The sequence below is a fragment of the Rhinatrema bivittatum genome, chromosome 16 (genome assembly GCF_901001135.1).
Source record: "Rhinatrema bivittatum chromosome 16, aRhiBiv1.1, whole genome shotgun sequence".
Lineage (NCBI taxonomy): Eukaryota > Metazoa > Chordata > Amphibia > Gymnophiona > Rhinatrematidae > Rhinatrema > Rhinatrema bivittatum.
In genome coordinates, this window is record NC_042630.1 from 48,522,814 (window position 1) to 48,549,556 (window position 26,743).

General features: G+C 44.8%; 1 protein-coding gene across 1 annotated transcript in view; it reads left to right on the top strand.

Annotated features, from left to right (window-relative positions):
- LOC115077638 (vomeronasal type-2 receptor 26-like) overlaps positions 1-26,743 on the top strand; it is a 190,898-nt gene that overhangs the window by 156,456 nt on the left and 7,699 nt on the right. Inside the window, exon 4 of the mRNA XM_029579934.1 lies at positions 24,651-24,872. Within this exon, the coding sequence (XP_029435794.1) occupies positions 24,651-24,872 (222 nt within the window). The remainder of the gene's footprint in view (positions 1-24,650; positions 24,873-26,743) is intronic.

Below are 26,743 nucleotides of genomic sequence, written 5' to 3' on the forward strand. Positions count from 1 at the left end.
CTGGATGAATGCTGGAAGATTGCTGGAGAGGCTGGATGAATGCTGGAGAGGCTGGATGAATGCTGGAAGATTGCTGGAGAGTCTGGATGAATGCTGGAGAGGCTGGAAGATTGCTGGAGAGGCTGGATGAATGCTGGAGAGGCTGGATGAATGCTGGAGAGGTTGGATGAATGCTGGAAGATTGCTGGAGAGGCTGGATGAATGCTGGAGAGTCTGGATGAATGCTGGAGAGGCTGGATGAATGCTGGAAGATTGCTGGAGAGGCTGGATGAATGCTGGAGAGTCTGGATGAATGCTGGAGAGGCTGGAAGATTGCTGGAGAGGCTGGATGAATGCTGGAGAGGCTGGATGAATGCTGGAAGATTGCTGGAGAGGCTGGATGAATGCTGGAGAGGCTGGATGAATGCTGGAAGATTGCTGGAGAGGCTGGATGAATGCTGGAGAGTCTGGATGAATGCTGGAGAGGCTGGAAGATTGCTGGAGAGGCTGGAGGAATGCTGGAGAGGCTGGATGAATGCTGGAAGATTGCTGGAGAGGCTGGATGAATACTGGAGAGGCTGGAAGATTGCTGGAGAGGCTGGATGAATACTGGAGAGGCTGGATGAATGCTGGAAGATTGCTGGAGAGGCTGGATGAATACTGGAGAGGCTGGATGATTGCTGGAGAGGCTGGATGAATGCTGGAGAGGCTGGATGAATGCTGGAAGATTGCTGGAGAGGCTGGATGAATACTGGAGAGGTTGGATGAATGTTGAAGAAGCAGATGTGTGTATGAAACCTGGAAGATGGAGTCACTGGACGAATGCTTGGGTGGAGCTGACGTTGAGTGCTTCGGTGGTAGAGGGTTGAGTGGCAGAGGCGTTTAGCGTGGGTGGTTTCTGGTTATGCTCAGGTTCACACGAAGGGGCACACAAAGGGGCAGGCCCCTTTGTCGTGCTCCTTTGGCGTGCGACGCCTAGCAGGGCGTGGATTTAAAGCCCAGCCGGGCTGTATCTAGTTGGCTGGCTTCTTTTTGTGGGCGGGCCTTGGCGCATTTCTCTGTTTTTTTCTTTTAGTTGCGTTTCGTTCGGCGGATTGGGCCTCGGCGCGCGGCTGGCATTGGGGTCCCCCGGGTGGGGAGGCCGAGCACTGACCTGACCTTCCCCGGTGGGGCTCCGGTGCCGGTCGCGCAGATCTTCGGTCGCGGCGAGGAGAAAGGAAGAAATGGCGCCTGCAGCCTGGATTTAAAGCCCAGCCGGGCTGTATCTGGTTGGCTGGCTTCTTTTTGTGGGCGGGCCTTGGCGCATTTCTCTGTTTTTTTCTTTTAGTTGCGTTTCGTTCGGCGGATTGGGCCTCGGCGCGCGGCTGGCGTTGCGGTCCCCCGGGTGGGGAGGCCGAGCACTGACCTGACCTTCCCCCGGTGGGGCTCCAGCGCCGGTCGCGCAGGTCTTCGGTCGCGGCGAGGAGAAAGGAAGAAATGGCGCCTGCAGCCTGGATTTAAAGCCCAGCTGGGCTGTATCTGGTTGGCTGGCTTCTTTTTGTGGGCGGGCCTTGGCGCGTTTCCATGTTTTTTTCTTTAGTTGCGTTTCGTTCGGCGGATTGGGCCTCGGCGCGCGGCTGGTGTTGGGGTTCCCCGGGTGGGGAGGCCGAGCACTGACCTGACCTTCCCCCGGTGGGGCTCTGGCGCCGGTCGCGCAGGTCTTCGGTCGCGGCGAGGAGAAAAAAAAAATAAAAAAAAATGTGTGCTCCTTTATTTTGTATTCTGTATTTATTGAGGGTCTGTCTCTGCTCTGTGTGTGTGACCATGATGAGAAATTCGCTAGCATAGGGATCTATAGCAATCTGGTTTGTTTTGTTTCCTCAGTAGGTGGTGTATTGGCATTCTGGGATCCAGTGTTATATTTACCCTTGCTTATTCACAGGTAGGGCTATTGTTGTTTGAGTCATTGGTGTTATGATGGGATTGCAGTATAGCTTTTGAGTATCTTCTTTGTTGAGCTCTGTGTTAATTCACACTGTGCCTGGCAGTGGAAGGTGTTTGTGCTGCTGTTACTGTGAGGTGACACCAGAATTTGAAAATATCTTTTACTAGAGATCGAATCCATTCTCAAGAAGCAGAAACCATCGAGCCACCCTACAGACAACATACCTACCAAGCTACTGCTACTCATACCAAACACAATATCCGGACCACTGTCAAACATCATAAACTGCTGCTTAACCCAAGGACTGTACCCAAACAGTCTAAAAAACGCTTCCCTCAAACCCCTCCTTAAGAAACACAACTTAGACCCTAGTGAACTATCAAATCTTCCATTCTTAGCCAAACTTACAGAAAAGGTGGTTAATACCCAGCTCTCAGAATATTTAGAAGATCACAATATACTCTATCCTTCACAGTATGGTTTCCGCAAATCAAGCAACACAGAAACCCTGCTCATCTCACTAACAGACCATATTATTATGGGACTGGACAAAGGACACTCTTTTCTTCTAATCCTCCTAGACATCTCGGTGGCGTTCGATACTGTCAACCACGCCATCCTCCTGAATCACCTATCAGACATAGGCATTTCAGGACCAGTCTACAACTGGTTCAAATCATTCCTTAGTGATAGAAGCTTCAAGGTCAGGATAAATAATAAAGAATCACCACCGACAAACTCATCTCTGGGCGTACCTCAAGGATCCTCCCTGTCCCCCACCCTTTTCAATATCTACCTCCTCCCCCTGTGCCAACTCTTAACAAGTCTCAACCTTATTCACTGCATTTACGCAGATGATGTTCAGATCCTGATCCCCATAACGGAATCCATCACCAAATCACTCTCGATCTGGAACAACTGCCTACAATATATCACTAGTCTCCTCAACAGTTTAAATCTGGTCCTCAATGCTAATAAGACTGAACTCCTCCTCATTTCCGCCAACCAAGACAACTTCCAGTCACAGACTCACCATAACCACGCCCTCATACTCAGGTTAGAGACCTTGGGGTAATACTCGATAACCGTCTTAATCTAAAGAGTATGATTAACACCATAACCAAAGACTGCTTCTACAGACTACAGGTATTAAAAAGACTCAGACCTCTCTTATATTTCCATGACTTTAGGACAGTTCTTCAATCCTTGATATTTGCCAAAATAGACTACTGCAGCGCTCTTCTCACAGGACTTCCCAGCTCAACCACCAAGCCACTACAGATGATACAAAATGCCGCGGCCAGAATCTTGACCAGCACCAACCGGAGAGATCATATTACACCCATCCTCCGAAACCTACACTGGTTACCAGTCAACCACAGAGTCTTACACAAATCTTTAACTTTAATACACAAATCCATCCACAATCTCCTTTATCTCGACCTTGAAATCCCGTTCAAACTCCATACATCCAACAGAGCAATGAGAGAAATATACAAAGGATCGCTACAAGCCCCTCCAACCAAAGCCACGCAACTCATCTCATCCAGGGACCGAGCATTTTCGACAGCAGGCCCAGCCATCTGGAACAACCTCCCTGCAGAACTCAGGCTGGAACCTTGCCTGCTAACATTTAAGAAAAAACTCAAAACGTGGCTGTTCCGCCAAGCCTTCCCAGAACCCTGGGACACACATTAGGCGTTTAATCTACTCTCGAACAATGGAACCTCCCTCCCCCCTGATTACCTGAACGGCATGGATACCTCCTCTAATATGTGGACTAACACTAGTCTGAAATTTTGTTATGTCTCCCTTTAACTTAATCTAAGTTGATGCCCTCTTCGGGCCTTTTTTTCTTCCAGCTACTTAAGCTTCCAAGTTCACGGTCCTCGTTTAATGTAACTTTTGTTTCCTTTATCTCAGTTATTTACCCCTGTTCGATGTAAACCGACCTGATATAGTATTTAACCATGAAGGTCGGTATAGAAAAATGTTAAATAAATAAATAAAATAAATAAACTATGATGATCAGTAAGGGAAACATCCAAGCTCCATTGTTTGGGGGAATTTCTGTGGATGCACAGAGTTATAGAACTGGAGGTGCAGGATTTGTATTGACATTTTTTCCCTTCCTATATATTTCAGACTTCACTCTCATAGCCATATAGAATTAGTTGAATGAGGCTATCAAATAATTTTAGGGTGTAAAATTGGCCAGCTTTTTAAAATTACGCAGAAGACCCTTTGGACTTTTTTTATTAACACCTTTTTTTATAACCAATTTTAAAGCAGGATCCATGCTATAGAGGTGGGTGTGATGAAGCAATGTCATTTTGGCTCCCCCCCCCCCCAAAAAAAAAATAAATTCTTCTGTCTAGAGACGCCACACCACAGATTTTCTGTGACCTTAAGCATTAGTACAAGAAGGATTAAGGGGGGGGGGGGTGTGCTGGAGATGCACACAAACGCATTAGCCCCCGGGCTCTGGAGACCCTTGATGCGCCACTGGGTGCGAACCATACGGGACCGCAAGTGGTGGCAAAGAGGAGTGGAGATGTGGCGGGCCGTGAGCAGTGGCCAACCTGCTCACGACCCAGAAAACCACACAGTCAACGGGCATGATCGAAAATGAGGTAGGAGTCGGGGTCGAGACCGGGGGTGGCGGCACAATTGGGGGGTGGGGGGGGGCACAAGGGAGAGGGCTCACCTAAGGCGCCAAATCCCCTTGCACAGGCCCTGATTCTATCCCTCCTAAAATGTTTTGTATAGTACAGTTTTTCCAAATCGTTCTGCCTTCAGACCCAATCAGGTCTGCCATGGAAAAGTCACCACTGCCTGATGTTCATATATAGGTCAGCACTTGGGCTCTGCTCTCAGCACCTTGCTGCAACAGGACACACAAATGGCGACTCTTAAAATTGTAGGAGCTCCTTTTTGAGAATATTTGTAACTAATCTTGCATGCTTGCCTCTTCTTTCTACCTACAGCATGATTAGTAGTATTCTGCCCAGAGTAGTAATTAATTAACATTATGGAGGGCACAGGTAGCTGGACCACTTTGTACAGCATACACATTGCACACCAGATCTCCCTGTCTTCCTCCTTTGAGTCCTTCAAGCCTCTGTCTTATCTCTAGGCTGAGTGAGATGGGCGAGTGAACACTGAGTACTGGATGGATGAGACATTCTGAGTGCTGGGAGCAGTGGCAATGGACGAACTCTGACAGTCACATGTGTCCTCCAAGCATAAACAAGGAGCAGGTTCTCTGCATCACACTGACGTCTCCCTTCTCCAGCACTTGTATATAGAGGGAGCTGGTGTATAGCAACAGGTTCATGTGTCTGGCTGCCCTCTCTTTCCTTTGCTTTATAATTTGGAATAGAAATTGGTGGCTCTTTCAGTGCTTTTCTAGCTCTTCTTTTGCCATAAGAGTCCCCTGCATTTCCACGCTGCCCGCCTTGTAGAGGCTGGTGTGACATAGAACATTTTTGTTAATTTAGGCAAGTCTTCACTTTGAAAAGATTGGAAACACTGGTATAGTATGCCTCCATCAACATTGTACTGTGCTTACTGAGGGAGCTTGGAAAAATCCCTCTCATGAATAAGACAGACATTGAGGTGGCCTTCTGCCTACTTTCTATGCATCCAGTTTATAGATTCTGTGCTTCCTCTTAAAGAGAACACTTTATTATGAGAAGTGCACATCCCCATGCGCTGCTCCAACTCATGCACTTAATTAGAAATGTTCTGCAAATTTCTCCTCTGGATCATCTTAGATGTTATCTGCAGGATCTATTGGAGGATGAGAAATAATCTGTCCCAGCTCTCTGCTTCTGATTCCTGCTTCAGATGAAACAGATTTGACTCTGGTGTTCACCTGCCTCCATTTCCCTCTGCTCCTGGAGGATTTTCCTGGTTCCTATTCTAGTCCTGGTATTTACCTGTATCTCTATCCTCTCCTGATTTCATAAGGAGCTGATAAAAAATAGGGCTCCACTGCAGGTGAGATGTTTCTTCAGAGCCTGTTGGAAAGGGAGAAATTCAGCTATCCCAGCTCTGTATGTTATTTGACGGTGTCCTTGAATCCTGTTTTAGCTACTGCAGCTCCCGTTCAGGCATTTACCTTCATGATCCTTTAATTCATGGAGTTGCCGTCACTGCAACACTGTTTCACCTGATTTTGCTTTGAAGTGCAATAAAAGACTTTTGTGGAATTTTTGGTGGTGATACAATTTTTCTTGCACCAGTGTACTCTGTTACTTGCGTATGTGCAAGGCTTTTTTTGCTTCGGTCTTTTCTGGTCAATTTTAAGACCCACGCGTGCACATCCATGTGCTCAGTTCCCGGCGTGTGCACATGGATGCGCCGATTTTAAAACATGTGCCTGCAAGTTAGAAAATCTGATGCCCACGCGCACATGCGTGCCGGATTTGAAAATCAGTGGCATATGTGCAGGCAGCCCATGACTCGCGCGTGCAGTGGGAGATTTTAGAACAGTACTTCAGGCACTAGTTTTCTCCAGCACGGACTACTGTAATGCCCTTTTACTAGGACTCCCAAATACAACATTAAGACCACTTCAAATCCTTCAAAACATAGCAGCCAGAATACTAACAGGAAAAAGGAGGAGGAACCATATAATCAAAACCCTGGCAGAATTACATTGGCTACCTATTGAACACAGAATTAAATACTAGGGATGTGAATCGTTTTTTGACGATTTAAAATATTGTCCGATATATTTTAAATCGTCAAAAATCGTTAGAGCCGCGATACAATAACAATTCCCCCGATTTATCGTCAAAAAATCACCATTTCAAAATGGCGCCGGCCATATGGCAACACAATTCGACTGCAGGAGGTCGTTCCGGACCCCCGCTGGACTTTTGGCAAGTCTTGTGGGGGTCAGGAGGCCCCCCCAAGCTGGCCAAAAGTCACTGGGGGTCCAGCGGGGGTCTGGGAGTGATCTCCTACCGTGAATCGTTTTTCCGTTTGGAAAAACAATTCGCGTGCAGGAAGTCGTTCCCGGACCCCCGCTGGACTTTTGGCAAGTCTTGTGGGGGTCAGGAGGCCCCCCCAAGCTGGCCAAAAGTCCCTGGGGGTCCAGCGGGGGTCCGGGAGTGATCTCCTATGCTCCTGCCGTCGGGGGACAAAAAAACAAAATGGCGTCGGCGCTACCTTTGCCCTGTCATATGACAGGTCAAAGGTAGCACCGGCGCCATTTCTACAACGCACAGGAGGTCTGAGAGTAAAAGATCACACCGGGACCCTTCCTCTGGACCCCAGGTAATTTAAGGCATTTTGGGGGGGTTCAGGAGGGTGGGGGATTTATTTTAAAGGGTCGGGGTGGGTTTTAGGGTTGTTTTAGTGTGCCGGTTTTCGATTTACACGATATTTAAAAAACCCAAACTGCAACGATCCGATTCCCTCCCCCTCCCAGCCGAAATCGATCGTTAAGACGATCGATCACACGATTCACATCTCTATTAAATACAAAGCCTTATGTACCATACATAAACTAATATATGATGAGAAATCGGACTGGCTAAACACAGCATTGCGAGTACACGTCCCACACGGAAACCTTCATTCAGCAAACAAAGCATTCTTAACCATTCCTTCAGTAAAGACAGCAAGACTAACCCAAGTGAGAGAAAGGGCCTTATCATTAGCAGGACCCACAATCTGGAACACAATGCCTCTAGAGATCAGATAACAAAGTGATCTCAAAACCTTTAAGAAAAGTTTAAAAACATGGCTTTTTAAACAAGCATTTTATAAAGAGACTGGAGAATGAAAATATACAGGAATAGGCAGAACACCAGCATACAGCACTATTCTAAGCATGTGCGTTATAATAGTCTATGAACTCTATCTCACAAACGTAATTGTAAACACTATATATATGATTTTTACCCGTGAACAGTACCTTACAGGTACACCTGGTCATGACCTACTTCATTAAACAAGTGATTGTCTTTAACGATTTATTGTAACTGAACCTTTTCTGGCACCCATTAGAATGTACGATAGTATGCACCCACCTACATTAACTTATGTGCCTACATGTAAACCGTTGCGATGGTTTCTTACTTAGTGATGGTATAGAAAAGATTGTAAAAATTGTATAAATAAATAAATAAATAAATATAATATGCGTGGTGACGCAATCAGACCTCCCCCAGTTCCCTCCCAGTCCAATCCAATTAAGGGGTGGACAGGGAGGGAACTTTACAATCCCTAACTCTACCCTTCCTACCTCTACCCATCTCTTCTCCGATGCCTAACCTAACCCTACCATCCCTAATTTTTTTATTTTAATACTCATTGTCTCACGGGACCAGATGTAATCTCCGCTCACCGGCTGCCAGAGCGCGCTTCCCTGGGACAGCGGCTAATGGTGCTATCCCGGTCCATCCTTCACCCTGCTCTGACCACGCCCCTGGCCTTCCCCTTTTGGAAGCCCTGGTCTTTCTAAAATGCGCGTGGCGCATGCAAGGCCCAGCCACGTGCATAACCCCCACTTTTTACGTGCGTGGCCCTTTTAAAATCAGGCTGTTTGTGAAGTAAGAAACCCCAGCAAAATTAAAAAAAAAAAGATATCAAGAACCTTACCATTCCGTAGAATCACAGCAATAACTCTCAGGCATCAAACAGCACTCTTATTTATAAAAGATATCAAGAACCTTATCATTCCATACAATCACAGCATTAACTCTCAGGCATCAAACAGCACTCTTATTTATAAAAGATATCAAGAACCTTATCATTCCATACAATCACAGCATTAACTCTCAGGCATCAAACAGCACTCTTATTTATAAAAGATGTTAAGACCCTTAACATTCCATACAATCACAGCACTGACTCTCAGGCATGAAACAGCACTCTTATTTATAAAAGATATCAAGAACCTTACCATTCCATAGAATCACAGCACTAACTCTCAGGCATCAAACAGCACTCTTATTTATAAAAGATATCAAGAACCTTACCATTTCATACAATCACAGCACTGACTCGCAGGCATCAAACAGCACTCTTATTTATAAAAGATATCAAGAACCTTACCATTCCATACAATCACAGCACTGACTCTCAGGCATCATACAGCACTCTCATTTATAAAAGATATCAAGGACCTTACCATTCCGTACAATCACAGCACTGACTCTCAGGCATCAAACAGCAATCTTATTTATAAAAGATATCAAGAACCTCTCCATTCCATACAATCACAGCACTGACTCTCAGGCATCAAACAGCACTCTTATTTATAAAAGATATCAAGAACCTTACCATTCCATACAATCACAGCACTGACTCTCAGGCATCAAACAGCACTCTTATTTATAAAAGATATCAAGAACCTTACCATTCCATACAATCACAGCACTGACTCTCAGGCATTAAACAGCACTCTTATTTTTAAAAGGCAGCAATACAAATATCATATCAGGCCCCAGAACACTAATAAACCACCTACCTACTAGGCAAAGTGAATAAGCTGGACTGGTACAAATCCCTACAGAGAAAATACACAAGAGCAGAACACAGGCCGACCCTTATCTAATAGAGAAATAGCAACTGCAAATTAGAAACCAAAACATGCAGACAAAACCAAAACAGAAAGGGGTAGATTTTCAAAGGGTTACGCACGTAAGATACGCGCATAACCCCCGAAAACCTACCCTTGCCTCCCCCTGCATGCGCCGAGCCTATCTTGCCTAGGCTCAGTATCGCGTGCAAGCCCTAGAATGCGTGTAAGTCCTGGGGCTTGAAAAAATGGGCGTTTCGGGGGTGGGACTGTGGCCTCTGGAATAGCCACTGGGCTGGGGAATGGAGAGCCGGTGTGCACAAGTTATGCCTGCCCAGAGGCAGGCGTAACTTCTTCGATAAAGGTCAAGGGGAGGGTTAGATAGGGGAAGGGAGGGGAAAGTGTGAGGGGCAGAAAGAAAGTTCCCTCTGAGGCCGCTCCGATTTTGGAGCGGCCTCGGAGGGAACGTAGGAAGGCTGCTCAGCTTGGCGTGCGCAAGTTGCACAATTGTGCACCCCCTTGGGCGCGCCGACCGTGGATTTTATAACATGCACGTGGCTGTGCGCATGTTATAAAATCGGGCGTAGATTTGTTCGCGCCGAGTTGCGTGAACAAATCTACGCCCCCACGCATGTTATAAAATATGGCCCAAAGCCTGATAAATCAGACTCTGAACTGTGGAACTCTTAAGAAACAGCTAAAAACTAATATTTTTTTTTTTGTAAGTTTGTCTGATCTTTTCATTTTTCTAATCTATTGGTCCTGGTCTCTTTTTTCCATTTTCCCCTTGTCAGTCTTTTCCTAATCCTATCTCAATGTTCACTTTTCTCTTTCTATTTCTTCTCTCTCCTCCTTTATTCTCTCTCTCACACTCACACACATACTCTCACACATGCTCTCTCTTTTCTCACAAACAGGCTCCCTCCCTCCTAATAATTCCTAACATTCTGTTTGGCTGATGCCACACACAGAACAGAGCATTTGAAAGTATTTTCCATTAGGATGCCCAAGTCCTTTTCATGGATGGTATCTCCTAATATGGAATCTAACATCTCTCTCTCTCACACAAACACATACGCACAGGCTCTCACTCTTACACACTTTTCCTTACACACACATATTGGTTCTCACTCTCAGGTTCCCACAATCAAACACAGGTCCCCCTCATTTTCTCTCATACCCACCCACCTATACTCTCATATACACATATGCACACACACACACACACACACGAGAACTGTCTCAGTCATTCTCTCACTGCCTACCTTGTTCTTGCTCCTTCCCTCTCACTCACCCCTTCCCTTTCCTCCTTTCCTCCTTCCCTATCACACACTTTCCCTTCCCCTTCACTCACTCACTCCTGCCATTCCTCTTCCCTCTCACTCACCCCTTCCCTTTCCTACCCTCTCACTCACACCTGCCCTCAATATCAACCCTCTACCTTCCCTTCCCTTCTACTTATTTTGTTCAGTTCCCTTTTCCTCCTCTCCTTTCTCAGTAAGAAGGAATGGGAGGGAAAGGAAGTTGAGAGAGTGAGGCATATAAAAATGTAAGAGATGGGGAGAGGAAGTGAGTGAGTTAGGCATTCTCACTCCTCCTCCCCCCTTATCTTTCAGTCTTCCTTCTTCACTACCTGTGGCCTGTCACATCTTTCTGGTCTTCTTCAGCCCACTGGAGGTGAAACTCTTGCAGGCAATTCTTCGCTAGGCCATCATCATCCTCTTCCGTCCGCGGTGGGTGGAACCATCGTGGGCAGGTTTTCAACGCACCACTGTGGTTCTGATCAAATACATTAAATGTGACACAATCCTGGTTTAAGATCACAAATGAAATGACAGATGAGATAAACCCGCAGAAAACTAAAGTTATCAAAGCAAATAAGAAATCTAATCCTTGGTATAATAAAACTATCAAAGAAACAAAGCAAAAACTTATAGAGAAGAAAAACGCATAGAGAAGAAATAAATGTGTAACAACCCTAACTAATTATCGTGTTTATCTTGCGTTCTATAAGAAATTAATTGACTAAACAAAAAGGGGTAGATTTTAAAAAAGTGCGCCTTCACGTACTTTTGTTGGCGCATCAGGCGCAAACAAAAGTACGCTGGATTTTAGTAGATACGCACGTAGCCGCGCGTATCCGCTAAAATCCTGGATCGGCGCGCGCAAGGCTGCCGATTTTGTGTAGCCAGCGCGCGCCGAGCCGCGCAGCCTACCTCCGTTCCCTCCGAGGCCGCTCCGAAATCGGAGCGGCCTCGGAGGGAATTCTCTTTCGCCGTCCCCTCACCTTCCCCTCCCTTCCTCTACCTAGCCCACCCCCCCGGCCCTGTCTAAACCCCCCCCTACCTTTGTCGGGGAGGGGGGTTTAGACAGGATTTACGCCTCCCGGAGGGAGAAGTAAATCCCCGTGCACCAGCGGGCCGCTAGCGCGCCGAGACGTAATCCGGGGGCGGTTCCAGAGGGTGCGGCCACGCCCCCGGACCGCCCCGGGCCGAAACCACGCCCCCGGGCCCGCCCCCGAAACGCCGCGTCTCGCCCCCAAAACGCCGCGCCGATCGGCCCTGCCCCCGACACGCCCCCAACATGCCCCCCTCGAAAAACCCCGGGACTTACGCGAGTCCCGGGGCTCTGCGCGCGCCAGTGCGCCTATGGAACATAGGCGCACTGGCGCGCAAGGCCCTGCTCGCGTAAATCCGGGCGGATTTACGCGAGCAGGGCTTTTAAAATCTTCCCCAAAAGGAGTACCATAGTAATAAAATAAAAACATTTTCAGGAAACCCTAAAACATTTGATTTAGTGAACAAACTAACCTCCGACCCCAACACAAACAGATGCAAACACGAATGTAAATCTTAGTCAAGAACTGGCATTGTTCTTTAAAAGTAAAATTGATCAAATAATTACAAATTTAGATAAAATTCCCAAACATGAAATTAAAATGAAGACAAAAGAAATTTTGCCATGGACAGAGTTTAAGGAGGCAACAATGGAGGAAGTTATAAAACTCATACAAAAGTTAAATCCAGCCCAGCATCCTGTAGATGTAATTCCGATACTTACTCTTAAACAGATGACTCAAACAATTGCTCCAACTATTAATACATTATTAATTTATCCTCGAAAGAAGGAATTCTACCCCCAGAATTAAAAAATGTAATCATAAAACCAATCTTAAAAAGAAAAACTTGGATAACAAAGTGCTGAATAGTTACAGACCAATTTCAAATCTCCCATTTCTGGCAAAATTAATAAAAAAAAATAGTTTTGATTCAGTTAAATGAACATCTAGAAGACAACGATGTACTCTATCACATTCAATTTGGTTTCAGGAAAAATGTAAACACAGAAACATTACTTCTATTGTTACAAGATTCTGTTCTAAAAGGCTTTGACACTGGAAATAAATATTTCCTGTTGCTTTTCGATCTGTCGGCAGTATTTAACACTATGGACCACACAATCATGATAAATAGGTTAAATGAAAGTGGTATTAAAGGGAAACCATTACAATGGATAACTTCATTTTTAAGTAATAGGACCTACCAAGTCAAAATATATAATGTACTCCCTGAAATTATCAACCTTAATACTGGGGAACCACAAGGTTCAGCTTTATTGGCAACTTTGTTTAACCTCGATATGACCCCATTTTGCCATCTACTATCAGGACTGGGATTAAAATACTATCTTTATGCAGATGACATACAGATTCTAATACCTGTTAATGACACTTTAGATAAAGCCTTTCAAATGATAGCAATGCATCTCAATGCAATCAGACAAATATTGAATCAAATGAAACTCAGTAATAATATAGAAATAACAGAAATAATTTTGTTGGAGAGAAAAATTTCTCCAAATCATACTATGAAAACTTGAAAATCAATCTAGGATCCACGATTAGAGACCTTGGGGTCCATTTAGATTCAGAATTAAGCTTCAAAAGACATATTTCAAATAAAACAAAAGAGGGCTACCATAAATTACTAATACTCAGGAGATTGAAGCCATTGCTAGATGAAAAAGACTTTAGAACCATACTGCAAGCTTTAATATTTTCTTCTACAGACTACTGCAACGCATTATTGTTGGGCTTGCCCTACGCCACCATACGTCCACTACAAATATTACAAAACTCAGCCGCGAGAATACTTACTGGGACAAATAGGAAAGAACACATTATCCCTGTCCTGATGGAACTGCATTGGCTGCCGATAGAACAGAGAGTTCAATATAAAGCATTAAACATCTTGCATAAGGTTATCCATAATAAGAAGACAGAGTGGCTGAATGCAGCGATAAGGTTACATGTACCACCGAGAAACTTAAGATCCGCCAATAAGGGCCTGTTATCAATTCAATTGCTGGTATCTGCAAAATTTACTTTGGTTAGAGAAAGAGCCTTATTGTTAGCTGGCCCTAAAATATGGAACACCCTACCAACTGAATTAAGATTGGAACCAAATCTGGCACAGTTTAAGAAAAAAATCAAAACCTGGCTATACAAACAGGCATTTGAGGCTGGAAAAGTATAGTGCCATGAGAACAGCAGACGCATTACAGTGGAACGTATGTGTAGATCAATGTCAAGGATGCTTATGTGTACGAATGAAGTTTTTAAACAAAATTGTAAATTAGTAACACATTTTAATAAGGTACGAATGAAGACATGATCATTGTATTTTGATGTATTGATATTGGCTAAATAAGCTGTTGTATTGTAAAGTGATATGATGGTAATAACCAAATACTGGTATAGAAAAATGCTAAATAAATAAATAAATCATGTGCTCATTGGGGGATCCCTGCGGACAAATCATCATTGCTCCATCACGGGACTGCTCAGGTGCCTGTTGGGGGGTGGAATATCCTCGGGCAGTCATCACTGTGCTGCTGTGGTGTTGGGCAGCTCTGTTTGGGTGGGCCTGAGCCAAAAGTGGGTGGGCTACGCCTCTGGTTTAAACTGCACAGCTAAAGTAAATGCAGGGAGAGGAGTGTCAACACTGCTGAGGGTTGTCTTGATATTGAACGTTTGGTTGACTTTGTTTAAAGTAAACTCTCAGGGAAACTGCAGCTTTGTGACAGGGGTATTGTGTTTAAATGCTTGGTATGTTTACTAAACAAGTTAAGTAAAGCTTTAGAAACGGAAGCAGGACTTTTGGGAAATCCAGGCTTTTAAGCTGCCAATGTTGGGTAACAATTTAGTATAATGTGGGACTAGAGAGTGGCAACGCTGCATTGTGACATTTGTGGGTTTAAATCCAGGATGTTAGGTCTTTCATTTTTTAAACAAGATTTATACCTGAAAAGATAAAGTCCTCTATTCACTGAAGGTGATGAGGGAGGGAGTTCTGTAATAAACACAGGGGGATTAAATTAAGGCTGTTCCTTGAAATCACAGAAATTCTGCACTTAAACATAGGGAAGACTGTTGAAGAATTAGGCTTGAATTTAGGAATTGTGATGTATTCATGGGAGACTGGAAAGAAATTATGTAATTAAATTTCATCAGTGTGACTAGAAAGTTGGTAAATGTGGGGAGCCTGGAAGAAGTCCCTGAGTTGTGTAATAAAGTAAATAAGGTTCAGACCTCTAACTGAAGAGCTGATGAGTTATTAAAGTGGCTGAAGGGAATAAAGGAAGATTGTTCTATGGAACTTAAACAAGGTATACAGGAGGCACTGAACTCATTCCACATAACCCCAGGCCAAGACACATGAGTAGAGAGAGGAAATAAGCAGACTTCTGCCATATTAAACCTATAGGCATACGTCAGAGCACCAGTCCCTGAGCCAGGCTACAGACAGTGGCTGTCAGATACCCCATCTAAGCCCAGCAGCACTAGAATCACACTACAATATAAATTGTATTGTATTGGATGATTGTGAAGATTGTGTAACCTGGGCATCTTTCTGGATTGCCAATAAGCCCTGGGACCATACATGTTAGTGCAGTTAGAGAGGGATAATTAGGAGGAACATCCATTTGTTGGCAACCCCTCCCATTGAGGGGGCTGTAATGGACATCCCTGCAGGAGGTTTTATTGCAGGGCTCTGAAAAGGCCTCTGAGGGCTGTTTTAATTGAGCGTTTGAGAGGAAGGTTGGAGATTTTCCTGAGTTGCATTTTTGGCCTACCTGGAGCCTTAGAAGCCCTCCGAGATCCCCCAGTTCTGGTCAGGACTCCACTGCTGTTCTTTCCAGCTGAGATGCAGAGTGATTGTCCAGGAACTATTTTGGATTTTTGACATTTTGCTTGGTAGAAGCTTTGCTGAATACCTGGGCCTTTCCAGGACTCAGGGAGTGAGGAACACTTGTTAGGGACACTTAGGGATAGAGAAGCCCTGCCCCTGAAAGGGTGGTGACCCAGTGCAAGAGATATACAGTGTTATTTAGTTTGGGGAGCAGAAGATGTTAACTTTGACAAGGCCTAGGAGGAAGTATTTTTCTGTCCCACTTCCTACCCATCCATGGACCTGTCATCTATACTTGCATCCAGGATCCTCCCATCAGGGATTCTCATCAAGACAAAGGAAATCTAACTGTGAGTAAGACTCCATCTATCAGAGAGGGAATCCATCCAGAGTCTTCACAACACCTGGGGAGAGAGAGAGAATCACTCTCTGTGCCGAGACAGTTTTTGCCATTGGGAAAGGGTTTGTCTGTCCACAAAAAGAAGCCCTGACCAAAAGGATGATTGCATTTAACCTGAGCCAGGAGGGTGGCCAGATTCCCAGCCTGTAGAAAGGACTCTTGCACAGATAGAGGATACAATTTGTAGTAAAGAGAGAAAGAGCTGTGGTGCTGGACATTCAGATTTATTGTTCCATCAATCCATTATTGTCTACAGTAAAGTTATTATTCTGGATACTAATACAGTGACCCCCTGCGACTTCTTTGGGAACACAGCGCAAAGTGTATGAAAATTCATCTTACCCAGAGGATTCAAGGAAAGTCACCCCGCACTGGGACCTGAAAGGACCCCCAAGTTGAGTAAAGGGAAACATAAGAGCTAATCAGGGTCCCTGCCCCGAAAAGCCTATAAATACTTTTATGGCCCCATTGGGTAGCAGCTCACACCCAGGGATGGGGTTACGCATGCACGACTGGACAGGACCAGTCACTGTTTAGATGATTTGTTTGTAATGGGACAATGCTTGATTAAATCTAACTTTAAATCCTTATATGCTGCCAATCCATAGTCCTAGATGGCTTAAAAATCTAAAGCATTTATATTTACAATAAGAGCAAACATAGTTAAATCAATTTAATAATGAATTCCTCTGCCAGAAGATTCACACCCTTACTACACTAATTCCTAAAACTTCATTTGTGTTTAAAGAGAGAAAATCACATCTGAATCAGGTACCAGCTACTGCAGGTTACATGCTTCATGGAAGAACAACGTTGTTACAAGTATTTTTTTTTTTTAAGATATAAAATTTGGTTCCTGCTGCAAACATTCTGGTAATGAATTCTGTTACACCTGTTAGATAAAATATGCCCCAGCCAATCTGATGATTTTCCCAGTGAGAACATAGAGAAGACATTTACCAGCTGATCGTAAATCTCTTTTTGGCCTATATATTCTTAACAAAGAGCTCATAGGAAGAGATATATATTACTACTGAGAGCCCTCTGAATCACTGGCAAGATCTTACATTTTATTTCCACTGCATAGCAGGCCAGTGGAGTTATCTTAGAATAGGAATCATTTGCTCTTTCCTAGATGGACCCATTACTATTCCTGCAGCTGAGTTCAGCACATTTGTAAAGCTTTCAGAGCTGAACCCCAACTCCAAGATTGATAGATTTGCAATAATCCAATTTTGTCAATACTAATGCCTGCAATTCTCTTCTAAACTCTGCTAAACAGATGAATGGTTTTAATCTACACAATACTTGAAGCTTGAAATTTGCAGCTCTAATAGAAGATTTACAGGGTCATTCATCAAATCATGTTATGGCCTCAATGAATGATAAAAGGGATCCAATGCATGATACTCATGCAATCTTAATCCCATCACATGTTTGCATGCAACTTTTATAATGAGTATGCAAAAACTAACATTTTATGACTGACTCCTACCACATGTATGAACATTTAATGCACTGTAATAAGGGATTTAATATTGGAAATAACATGTTTTTTTGTTCGGAAGAGGGGGGAAAGATTTTATCACAGGGATGACTAATATCGTGATCGTGAAAATGAGGGCTTTTCACACATATACCTACACAGCCATATGATGTAATCAGGATTTGTGTGCACATGTGCACACATTTCAAATAGGGTCCATATGTGGTGCTTTCAGCCTATTTAAAACCAAGCACGCATATATGTTCCTTGGCTATAAAGGTTGCAGCCATTTTATTACATACACGTGTACATGCATGCTTGGTATCAGGCTGGATGTGCCTAGTGTGCCCTATTTATATGTGCGTGCAGATGTGAGTGCAAATCCCACTTCCACCACATAAGCGTTCACTATGAATTTGTTCTGGGCTGCAAGGTGGGGGAGAATAAACAAGAAAGTAAAAATGGTAAATGTTTTTTTTTACTTTGAAGTGCATAAGACAATGCACTCTGAAGGTTTGTGTATTTGGTTACTTGGATTAAGCGCTGACATCATTTCCAGTTTCACTCAGTTCACCTAAGCTAGGGAGAGGACTTCCAAAGCCCTCTACTATATTTGTCTTTTTTTTCCCCCATTAGCCCCTAGCTGCAAGAGCCTGTTATATAGCGTACATTTTTCTTTCAAGACTTACACGTCAGCCACAGAACCAGTAAAGTTATGAGACAGGGGACCCTGGTGCATCTGTCCACTTTAAAGTTTAAACGCACACTTCTATTGGCCTCCCCAAATACGCCAATGCACCATCCTTTCTTCAGTACTTTTCACATGTGCACAATGAAAGATATGTGCATACTTGGATGCATTAAAAAAAGAAACTTTCTGCACGATTCGACCCAACTCGTGCGCCTATCTCCCAGTTTTTGCACGGGCTGTGCTAATGCATCTCACACAGTGATAATCCATTCCATGACACAACAATTTATCATAGATTATGATTTTTAGCTCTATGATGCAGCATCTTGAAAATTTGCATAACTGCACCCCCTTTTTATCGCAGCCGCTAAAGTGTGATACTCCCATGATACATATAGCAATCTGGAGAATCTAGGTCTTAATTTGTGGATGGAAGATAGAAAATATCTATATTTTACTGTATCGACCCATAGAAACAGAAACATAGAAATGCTGGCACAAAAGGTCCAAATGAGGTGACTTGGGGGGGGGGGGGGGGTATTTTACTTGTGAGCAAAAAAAAAAGTCCTAAATTGTGTATTGAGGCTGAAAAAGAAAAAAAAAAGTTGCACAAGTTTGATCAGTCTGTCTGGGGGAAGGGCTCTTTGTAGATATCATTGGACTAGAGACCAGCACTGGAGAGCAGACATTAGCAAGTGTTTGCAGTTCTTCCTGTGAGAGGCAGCTAGAAGGTATCTGAAAGACAAAAAAATTTCCTGCAGGTAATCTCAAATGTTTAGTTTCCTCCCTCCGTACCCCTCTACCCACCCACCCCTGAGTTTACTTCTCTTATATAGCTTCCCTGGACTCCTAGTAGTTAGAGCAGTGGACTACGATCCAGGGAATCCAGGGTTCAAGTCTCACTGTCGCTCCTTATAACCTTGGCCAAGTCACTTTACCCTCCATTGCCTCAGGTACAAACTTAGGGGTAGATTTTCAAACCGCGCGATTTGGCGTACTTTTGCTGGCGCATCAGGCGCAAGCAAAAGTACGCAGGATTTTAGTAGATACGCGCGTAGCCACGCGTATCTACTAAAATCCTGGATCGGCGCGCGCAAGGCTATTGATTCCGTATAGCCGGCGCGCGCCAAGCCGCGCAGCCTACCCCCGTTCCCTCCGAGGCCGCTCCGAAATCGGAGCGGCCTCGGAGGGAACTTTCTTTTGCCCTCCCCTCACATTCCCCTCCCTTCCCCTACCTAACCCACCCGCCCGGCCCTGTCTAAACCCCCCCCCCCTTACCTTTGTCGGCGGATTTACGCCTCCCGGAGGGAGACGTAAATCCCCGCGCGCCAGCGGGCCGCTTGCACGCCGGGACGCGACCTGGGGGCGGGTATGGAGGGCGCGGCCACGCCCCGGACCGCCCCGGGCCGTAACCATGCCCCCGGGCCCGCCCCCAAAATGTGCCAACACGCCCCCAAAACGCCGCGCCGACCGGGCCCGCCCCCGACACGCCCCCCTCAGAAAACCCCTGGACTTACGCGAGTCCCAGGGCTCTGCGCGTGCCGGTAGGCCTATGTAAAATAGGCGCACCGGCGCGCAGGGCCCTGCTCGCCTAAATCCGCCCGGATTTAGGCGAGCAGGGCTCTTAAAATCTGCCCCTTAGATTGTAAGTCCTCTCGAGAAAGGGAAAAACCCACAATACCTGAATGTAATCTGCTTGACGTGCCAAAAAGCAGAATATAAATAAATAAATAAATAAACATACAAATACATATATAAATATATATGCATATATATATAGGAGGTCAGGGAAGACTATATATATATATATTGTAAGGGCTCACCAGGTAGAGTTCTGCTGTTTGAGCTTCTGCCACTGGTTCTTCATTGCAGTATCCATTCGTTTCTCCCGAGGTCTGACTCCATGTTCAAATTCAGATGAATAACACCGACACGGGTTGTAAATAAAACTGGTTAGTCAGGGTCTGGACTCCCCTAGTACAGTTCGGCTGGGTTATGCCTGCCCCATATCCCTACCCAGGGCACACCAGGATTTAAACATAGCCCTGTCAGTCCAGTTTAGTCCTGGCACTATGGTGCCACTGAATTTGGACCCCCAGGCTATGCCTGTCCCAGTGCAACAGCCTGGGGAACAGCTCCCCTATGAGGAAAGACTAAAGAGGTTAGGACTTTTAAGCTTGGAGAAGAGATGGCTGAGGGGGGATATGATAGAGGTGTTTAAAATCATGAGAGGTCTAGAATGGGTAGATGTGAATCGGTTATTTACTCTTTCGGATAGTAGAAAGACTAGGGGGCACTCCATGAAGTTAGCATGTGGCACATTTAAAACTAATCGGAGAAAGTTCTTTTTTTACTCAACGCACAATTAAACTCTGGAATTTGTTGCCAGAGGATGTGGTTAGTGCAGTTAGTATAGCTGTGTTTAAAAAAGGATTGGATAAGTTCTTGGAGGAAAAGTCCATTACCTGCTATTAAGTTCACTTAGAGAATAGCCACTGCCATTAGCAATGGTAACATGGAATAGACTTAGTTTTTGGGTACTTGCCAGGTTCTTATGGCCTGGATTGGCCACTGTTGGAAACAAGTTGCTGGGCTTGATGGACCCTTGGTCTGACCCAGTATTGCATGTTCTTATGTTCTTATGTTCTCAAAGTTTGTCCCGAACATTTAGCTTGGTCCTGGCAAACCAGCTTCTTTAACTCAGTTCAGTCCTGGCTGTGTCATCCCCTCCCCCCTTTACTGCTTATACCCCAAATCCTTTAAAGGCAGTCCTGCACTGCTGCTCCTGCTTTCAGAGTTACCCCTTACCACAATTTGTGAATCTCCGAAGCTGGCATAAATTGAAATCGACCCTTCAGTAGGAAAAACAACACTGAAAAAAAAAGTCACATTCAAGCAAGCACACATACCTCAGTGTTTTCCTACTCTGCCCCATGGCAATTCCCTAAGGGTCTTTTGTGCAGCTAGTATCAGCTGCTGCCATCTTCATTGTCCTTTTCCTCCTGCCACTCCCACCAATCTCATGGGTCTGTCTCCTCTACTTTAATCTGCTCTACACCTGGTTCCAAGCCATACTCAACTTCCTCTCCCTTCAGGTGCTCAACGTCCCCTCCCTTGACCCTCTGGGTGTTGCAGTCCACCCCTCCCTTGACTGGGCTTTGGTTAATTCAGCCCTGGTTTGCATTCCATACCTGTTCAGCAGTCATAATGGGACATATCTTCCATTATATACCTCCCCCATTTTTTCATGGGTCCCTGGCTCCTTCTTCTCCTATTTGAGGGAAAGAATTGCATCCCAGGATAAGAAGTCCACATTTTTATGGTCTTTCTCTGCCCGGTGTTGTATTGAAAATCTAAACAGTTGTAGGGCCATGTACCACCTCATCAGGTGAGTATTAGTGGACCACATTCGGTTGAGCCATTTTAGGGGCACATGGTCCATGACCAATGTGAAAGACCTTCCCAGGAGATAGTACTGAAAACTCTCAATGGCCCATTTAATGGCCAGACATTCCTTCTTGATCGTGGCATAATGCTTTTCATTTGGGTTCAGCTTCCTGTTCCTCCTCACCCACCCTCTGGGACAAAACTGCCCCCAGCCCTGTCTGAAACATCCATTTGTAATATAAATGGGTGCTGGAAATTCACGCTCTGTAGCACCGGGTATTGGCATAACTTCCATTTTATTTCTGCAAAGGCGTTTTCAGTTTGCTGGTCTCCTCAGACTTTATTGGGTTGATCTTTCTTTAGTAACACAGTTAAATGAGTCATCAGATTGGCAAAATTGAGGATTAACCTCTGATAGTACCCTGCTAACCCCAGAAAGTCCCATACTTGTTTTTTTCTTTTAGGCTGAGGAGTCTTTTCAAAGGCTTTAACATGGGCTTTATCTTTCCATGCCCCACCACATGTCCTAAGTATTGTACCCCTGACTTCCCCACAGAACATTTCTTTGAGTTTGTGGTTAAACTGGCTTGGCACATGAATTGTTGGACCCCTGTGAGATGGTTCAGATGGTCTTGCCAAGTTTCCGAGAAGATTACCACATCATCCAGATAAGCTCCTGTGTACCCTTGGTGTGGCCATAGGACTATGTTTATCACCCTTTGGAAACTGGTGGGGGTCTCATGTACTCCAAACGGGAGCGTTTTGAATTGGTACAGCCCTCGATGGGTAATGAAGGCTGTTTTCTCCCGGCTCTTCTGTTCTAAGGGGATTTGCCAGTACCCTTTGGTTAAGTCAAGAGTGGACAAATATCAGGCCCTTCCCAATTGCTCTAGGAGGTCCTCTATTCTGGGCATCGGGAATGCATCAAAGCGTGAAATGGCATTAACTTGTCTAAAGTCGATACAGAATCGAGTTGTCCCATCTGTCTTTGGGTCTAATACCATGTGGCTCACCCATTCACTATGGGATTCCTCAATCACCCCTAGTTCCAGCATTTCTGCTAACTACTCCTTGATTTCCTTCCTCTTAGCCTCGGGGAGCCTATAATGTTTCTGACTTACTACCTTCCCTGGTTCTGTAACTATTCTATGCTGGATTATTTGCACCTTTCCTGGATACCTAGAAAACACATCAGGGAACTGGTCAACTATTGCTTGCAGCTGCTGTCGCTGTATGGGGGTGAGTGTAGAGCCCATCTCTATTTCCTCCCCTCTGGCCATATGTTCTTCCTCTGGATCCAGATCCACTTCCTCCTCTGGCTCCCTGACCACCAAAGTGTCCCTTACAAACCAAGGTCTGAGCAGATTTACATGAAACACATGGGTACACTTTTGGCCCTGGGTAACCTTATAATTTACTGGCCCTAGCTTCTGGTGAACCTCACAGGGGCCCCACCACTGGGCCACCAACTGGTGTGGGGAAGTAGGCACCAGGACCAAAACTTTATCTTCTTTTCTAAACTCTCTCGCTCGGGTTCCTCTGTCATAATTGGCCTTCTGGTGTTCCTGCGCGTGCTGTAGATTCTCCTGGGCTATTTCATGGGCCTATATAACCTCTCTTTGAGCTGTACCACATAGCTCACTACATTCATAAGGGCCAAAAGTCCAGCGGGGGTCCGGAATGACCTCCTGCAGTCGAATCGTGTTGTCTACGGCCGGCGCCATTTTGCGCAAAATGGCGGCGCAAAATGGCGGCGGCCACAGACAACACAATTCGACTGCAGGAGGTCGTTCCGGACCCCCGCTGGACTTTTGGCAAGTCTTGTGGGGGTCAGGAGGCCCCCCCAAGCTGGCCAAAATTCCATGGGGTTCCAGCGGGGGTCCGGGAGCGATCTCCTGCCACAAATCGTTTTTCCATACAGAAAATGGCGCCGGCCATACGCTGTATGGCCGGCGCCATTTTCCATACGGAAAAACGATTCGCATGCAGGAAGTCGTTCCCGGACCCCCGCTGGACCCCCAGGGACTTTTGGCCAGCTTGGGGGGGCCTGCTGACCCCCACAAGACTTGCCAAAAGTCCAGCGGGGGTCCGGAACGACCTCCTGCAGTTGAATCGTGTTGTCTATGGCCGGCGCCATTTTGCGCCGCCATTTTGCGCAAAATGACGCCGGCCGTAGACAACACGATTCGACTGCAGGAGGTCGTTCCGGACCTCCGCTGGACTTTTGGCAAGTCTTGTGGGGGTCAGGAGGCCCCCGCCAAGCTGGCCAAAAGTCCCTGGGGGTCCAGCGGGGGTCCGGGAGCGATCTCCTACGCTCCTGACCTCGGGGGACAAAAAACAAAATGGCGCCGGCGCTACCTTTGACCTGTCATATGACAAGGCAAAGGTAGCGCCGGCGCCATTTCTACAAGCACTGGAGGTCCGAGAGTAAAAGATCACACCGGGACCCTTCCTCTGGACCCCAGGTAATTTAAGGCATTTTGGGGGGGTTCGGGAGGGTGGGGGATTTATTTTAAAGGGTCGGGGTGGGTTTTAGGGTTGTTTTAGTGTGCCGGTTTTCCCACCCTCCCCCCCACTGGACCCCAGGTAATTTAAGGCATTTTGGGGGGGGGGGGGTTCAGGAGGGTGGGGGATTTATTTTAAAGGGTCGGGGTGGGTTTTAGGGATGTTTTAGTGTGCCGATTTTCGATTTTCATGATTTTCACGATTTTTAAAAAACCCAAACGGCAATGATCCGATTCCCTCCCCCTCCCAGCCGAAATCGATCGTTAAGACGATCGATCACATGATTCACATCTCTAGTGATTATCTCTACACATCATCGTTCTGAAATGTATGTTCGCTTACTATAATAACTCAATTAGTTATCACATCTATTCACAATTTTTAGGCTCAGAAATTGGGTATATGATAATGCTTACATTGGGTATATGATAATAGACATACAAAGTGTTGAATATGCAAAAATTTGAATCAGGTGTGTAGTCACATCAATTGTAATGATTTCAGGTCTAGTCTGAGACAGAATTTTGTGACCATTTGTTTTCATTTGTAGCTCAACCAATACATTAAGGAGGTTCACTTTAAAACCCCTGATGGAGATGAGATCTTCTTTGATGAGAAAGGGAATGTGCCAGCTCACTATGACATCATAAACTGGGTTCTGTTCCCCAATGATTCCTTCGGCAGCATCAGTGTAGGAAAATTCTCAGCTTCAAGTGGCCAGCAGCTTTTTGTCAACCAAAGTGCCATCTTGTGGAATCCGTCCTTTACTGAGGTTTGGCATTTTCTATTCTGTTCTCATTAGACTACGCATTGCATTCTGTTTAAATAATCATATCATCATAAGATACCAGCTTTAAGTCAAATCATCATTCATGCTTTTCCAACAAGAGCCCAAAGCATGTTACAGGTTCTATAGCAGATATTTAAAATCCAATATGCAAAAAACAGAATGATTTAGTGCAGTAGAGGTGCAAATCAGAGTGCAGGTGATTGTACAGAAGTATATCAGATATATCAGATTCTGTTTGTGAAAACAGCAAGTTTAGTAGAGTGGGCATAAGGTTTATATATCCATATAGATTTATGGAGGTTAGATTATACAGAATTGATGTTATACCAGTTTTCAGAAGGATGGGAGACCTGGGATGAGTCTGTTTGGTGCTAGGGCATTTTATATGGCTGGAGCTGATCTTTTTTCTGATGTTAGACTTGAAGATTATGTTCTGAGGGTCTTTTAGGGTGCTGGATCAGGTAAGGATTTGAGATGGGATTGTGGGTGAGAGGGGAGAGGGTAAGGATTAGAAAAAGACAATGTTTCTTTTTTCTGAATTTGAAGAGAGGTTGAGTGGGTGGGGACACTCTTGGACTCTTTTGAGGGGTGGAGGGAAGATTTGGCACTATGCCTGGCATTAATGTCAGTGATTTAGCTGGATGGTTAATGGGGGAATGGGACTGGAACTCCATAAGGATTTACAAAAATGTTACGTGCATCTTATCTTGCTGTTTGTTTGTCTGCAATTTAGAAAACATTATAGGAAGGTTTTAAAGATTGTTCATAAAAAGGCTACCAAAATGGTGTTGAGTCTACACCAAAAGTCCCATGAGATATGATGTAGAGATCTAAAGATGTGTACCCAGGCATACAAATGAGAAAACATAGCATGCATCTTATTCATTTATTCAATGCTCATTAAAAGAAGGAACCAATCCCCATTTAGAACTAGTGACCCAATCTCAGTTCAGAAGTGGGGAGTTGTTCCTTCTCTGAAAGTAAAATGCACACATTAATAAGAAGTAGTTGTAGACCAAGCCTCCTACTGGCAGCAGTAGAAATGCTGCACTGGAGCAGGGATGAGGTAAGGTCATACCTCCTTATGCTGGATGAGCAGAGGATCGTTCCTAGTAGGCTGTTGAGAAGTGGTAGTTATGTTGGAAGAGGCAATGGGGGTGATGGCAGCAATATTTATTGCTCCATCAGGTTTTTGGGCAAGGATGCAAATCTCCAGTAGCTTTTATATCTATTGGGCTGCTGATGGTGGGAGGGAAATTTGAGCTTTTGGTGAGTGCAAGACTTGCTAGATTGATTCCTCTTATTCAGCACTGTGTTTCAATGTATAAAATTGTCAGACAATTGTAATTTTGGACCAATTTGAACTAAAATCAAGTTTAGCACAGATGCACCATGTCAAATTTCATGCAAATTATGCATTACTTTGCCCTATGAGTACAGACTGCAAGAGAGATGGATAGACCAGCGATTGAAAACAGCTGGAACAAGTGAAACATGCCTAAAAATGAAGATATATAGCATTAAACAAAATATCTTCCCCTCTGGTAAAAAAAATTCATAGTGTAAAATAAACCTTTTTCCTAGTGTCCTCGTTGATTCTCTTTGGTACAATAGACATTAGGGACCTATGCTCATCTAAAATGAATGTGCATGCTGAATAAATAGAGGCCTTTCTTTTTTCATTAAATCTAAAATAAAATTAGGGATGTGCATTTGTTTGCAACAAAATAGAAAATATAGACAATATTTCCTATTTTGTCGCGGTTTGGGGGCCTGCCGAAACGATAAGATAACCCACAAAATTTCATGTGATTTTCTTATCGTATTTCGGGGGGGAGAAAGGCGCATTAAAA